Raw genomic sequence first — 3,850 nt, forward strand, 5'->3', positions numbered from 1 at the left:
CACCAGAAATATCATTTTCACATTTACACAATTTTATTTTAATAATGAACAGATCGTAAAAATTAAAACATCCAAACAGGAACACAAACTAGGATGGAACACAACTGGACATATAAACACTTGGAGCTTAAACATGTCACAACAGTTCAGTAATAAATTTTCCTGAGCTCACACTGTGCCAGCCAAATGTTTCCAGTGTCGCTGTTTGGTTATCGGGTACTGTACTATCCACTTTTCACCAATATTTGTATGGGAAACCTCACTGCTACACAATACATTCACAGTGACGTTTGTTACATGATAAAAGCACAGCGATACTTGTTAGAGGATTCTTGTGGGCAGGCCTTGCTCACCATTTTCTGTACATGCTGAGGAAGAAGAGAGGGTGATAATGAGAACACAGGAATGCTGGGAGCCAGAAAACAATCTACAACAGGAATTATAGTTACCTGGGGGAGTAACCATTGGCCATTTTGCTCTTGAGTGAACCTCCTGTTGAATGAAACATGATAATGAAAGGAGGAATCAGTCATAACAGGAATGAACACCTACACAAACTGCTTAATTTAACACCAGACAGGACATGAATAAGAACTTCTGGAGCATAATCCAGTGTTTTCAAGAAGAGGCTCACCGAGCGCAGAAAATTCAGCTGCTGATACGTGGCGGCCCTGGCTCATCCAGGTTTCCTGATGTGCACCTGCTGAGCAGTTGTGTGTGCTTTGAAATGTCTCGTGTTTACTGGGGCTGTAGGAGCGGTCATCATGTGACTGCTCGTATTCAGACGGACAGATCCTGCGCCTCAGCATCTCGTTTCCATGGCGTTTGGATCCTGGGGAGGATGTGCTGTACTCGTCCCTGAAGCGTTTGGACTGGGGGTGGCTCTCCCAGCATAACTCCCTGTGGCGTTTCCTGAGGACAGAGCGGTGGGGTGACAAGGCAAGAGCCGCCAGGGCTGAGGAAGAGTGGCCTCTGCTGGCCTCAGAGCTTCTGGCACAGAAACGGCAGGGATGCCCATTAAAAAAAGATGATTTGTTCTGGCAGACAAACTTGTGGTAGAGTTTTATAAAGTCCTCGTCAAGCTTCTTTGGTGAGTAAGAGACACGGATCGATGGCAGGGACGAGTCAAAGGAAAGGTGCCGCCGGAGCCTGTGGCGACCTTCTGCTGCTGCGGCTGACTGAGGTGAATGCAGCTGTGACTGGAAGGAATGATGGGAGTCTCGATGAGGGTTAAGCATCCTCAGCGGCACAGGTCGCTTTTGCAGAGGGGAGGACAGAGAAGTGGACGTTAATCTGGGCCTCATAGGCTCGCTGGAAAAGCTTTCCACAGAATTTGCTTTGGGGCTTCTGGAAAAGGCAAGAGGTGATCTACTGAGGCTGGTCATCATCCTCGCTTTTAAGGGACTCTGCCTGAGTGGGGAGCCGTAGATGTCTGGCATGTCTTTGACGGCAGTGGTTTCCGATGCATACATGGAGCACCCATCACTCTGCGGTGAGCGTACAGCGAGAGAGAACCTTTTAGACCTGAGAGACAGGTCCAAGGATGCCTTCGCAGAGGGATAGCAAGGTCGTGAAGGACTGACAGCGTAAGTGGAGGTCTGTTCTCCCAGCTGGGATACTTCGGGAGGAGACAGTTGAGACACAGTGAAGGTCTCATTCAGTGAGATCTCTTTTTGTTTAGAGGTTTCAGAGAGGTCCATCACAAGGATAGGCTGGTGCTGCTCTCTTCTCACCGAGCCTATTACCCTCCCAGGAGACTGTGGCTGTGCTTGCCAATCCTGCAGATTGTTTACTATCTGCAAGGGAGACCGAGCTGTAGTTTCAGTTCTCATGAAAGGGCTTTTCACGCGGCTGTCGGAGTTCTCCTTGAGCAGCGTCTTGCTGGTCATTTTTCTGGAGTTGCTGCTGGCCTGTCTCGGCATAACAATGAAGGTGTTGTTGAGATAGCTTTTGTTTGACTGCTGTCGCCACCTGCGATACCTCCTCAGCACCGAGTCAGCGGCCTCGGAGACATGCTGCCGATGCCAGGCCCTCCCTATTCGACTGATCATGCTTGGGTAGAGCTCCACCAAAGAGCTGCCGTGACTTCTCAGAGACATTTCCAGCTCCTCGTCTTGGTCCTCGGGCTGGAACTCCGTCTCAGAAAGGCTTCTCTGACTCTGATCCAATGAGCTCACAGTCAGCTGAGTTGTGTCACTTCTAGCCATCCCTGCGGGACACAAGAGTAGAGAAACGTCACTTCAAATTACACCACAGCAGCTTGTCCTGCCATGTTCTGCTTAAAAAAGTGTGCCTGTTGCTTTCTTGCTCTTACCGTCATCCTCCACAGACAACTGGGTAGTGGAAACACTAGAAATACTAGAAACACAAGTCTCATCAGCTCCACTATCTTGATGTGTGATGTCCAACTGTTGAAAATAAACCATAATAAATTTAAGGTATGCTAGATATTTAAGACGGAACTATCTAAACAAATAAAGTACATTTACCTGAGAGTCTCTTGTAATGTCCTGGGCTGTGGTGGAAGAAAAGTAGTCAGATAAAACAAATATGCAATTTATCTCTGTAAATTGATATTCTCGTTTTCTGTTATGGATACTTGCCTCTTAATGAGTCATCTCTCAAGTCTGTCAGGCTCTGAGGAGATGAGAAGTTTTTGATTATACTAGCTGTACATACATTTCATATCTGAATTCAGTTTGGACTGGCAGACCATAAAACAGCTCCCTAAATCAGGTCATATGTGACTGCAGAACATGCTCATAACAAGCCTAACCTTTGATTCCAGCTTGTTGAGCTCCGTTTTTGATAGCTTCATGTAGTGTTCAAGTGCTTCATTGTGCAAGGAGTCAAGAGAGAAAAGACACACAATGAGATTAGGCTGCGCATCTTAAAACCAGTGGCACGACGCTAGGAAATGTCGTTTATCGTTAACTTATATGCAAACAAATTGAGTGATAACGATAACCTGGTTTTAACGTTATTCATCATCAAGTGACCTGTCCACACGGTTTATTTTCTGTATACTATAATGTTACATCTGCATGACTTATTGTAATGTTACAGCGAGTCTCTTGCATTGAACCATCGGCAAAAGCAATGTCTTCATAGCTTTTTAACGTTACTTCACTAACTTACTTTGTGGTTTCATATCGTCGAGGTCCACCTCTATCCCCCCGTCTTGGTATTGAAGCTTTGAATACTGTTGAAAACAATTACATAGTTAAGCAAACTCGTTTTTTCACATCACCATACTTCATCTTTAAAGTTAAGTTAGCTAACGTTACTTCACTTCATGCTAACGGTAACGTTACCGCCGCCCGATAGCGTCATCAACACACCTTGTCTATGATTCGAGCCAGTGACCTTTTGTAGGTCAGGCTGTTGTCACACAGTTGTTTCTTCAAAAACTCGTCCATATTGTATTTAAAAGTAAGTATTGTTGATATTTCTAGGTGGTGAAAGTAGAAGCGCTAACTGAACCAACACAAAAGGCGCTCTTGGGTTCAAAATGTTTCGCCACAAAATAGAGACGGGTGATTGGACAGGGTTGCGCGCGGTGCCTTCACCGCTGCTAGGAAATCGTGGTTTGCAAAGTAGCCCTCTTGAATATTTAAGTAAAAATAGGTCAAAACGTCTTAAAAATACAAATACCAGCGTTACAATTTAGATGGCAAGGTTACACATGCGTGCCAATAAAATTGTGGAGAGAATGTGTCAGCATGGTGTGGTGATGGGAAACATATAGTTGACAGCATTTAGTTGACACAAAATCAGACACATGCCGAAAACACACGACGTCTTCCGGCCAGTATATGTCAACAAATTACCGAAACAAAATAGCCCCAAA

The 3,850-nt window shown here is 45.3% G+C and overlaps 1 protein-coding gene across 2 annotated transcripts; it reads right to left on the bottom strand.

Annotated features, from left to right (window-relative positions):
* Positions 1-11: 11 nt before the first annotated feature.
* On the bottom strand, positions 12-3,770 carry si:dkeyp-117h8.4 (uncharacterized protein LOC572032 homolog). 2 transcript variants are annotated; one of them, XM_046043476.1, is made up of 9 exons: positions 3,342-3,770; positions 3,139-3,202; positions 2,777-2,832; positions 2,604-2,637; positions 2,490-2,515; positions 2,315-2,408; positions 635-2,209; positions 450-492; positions 12-368 (listed from the first exon to the last, which is right to left on the bottom strand). In XM_046043476.1, the coding sequence occupies exons 1-9, from the start codon at positions 3,417-3,419 to the stop codon at positions 350-352; spliced, it is 1,989 nt and encodes a 662-aa protein (XP_045899432.1). In that variant the 5' UTR covers positions 3,420-3,770; the 3' UTR covers positions 12-349. The 2 variants fall into 2 exon arrangements, with proteins under 2 accessions (XP_045899432.1, XP_045899433.1); XM_046043477.1 differs by lacking the exon at positions 3,342-3,770 and adding an exon at positions 3,293-3,316.
* Between the last annotated feature and the right edge of the window lie 80 nt (positions 3,771-3,850).

This window comes from Micropterus dolomieu, unplaced genomic scaffold (assembly GCF_021292245.1).
Source record: "Micropterus dolomieu isolate WLL.071019.BEF.003 ecotype Adirondacks unplaced genomic scaffold, ASM2129224v1 scaffold_340, whole genome shotgun sequence".
NCBI lineage: Eukaryota > Metazoa > Chordata > Actinopteri > Centrarchiformes > Centrarchidae > Micropterus > Micropterus dolomieu.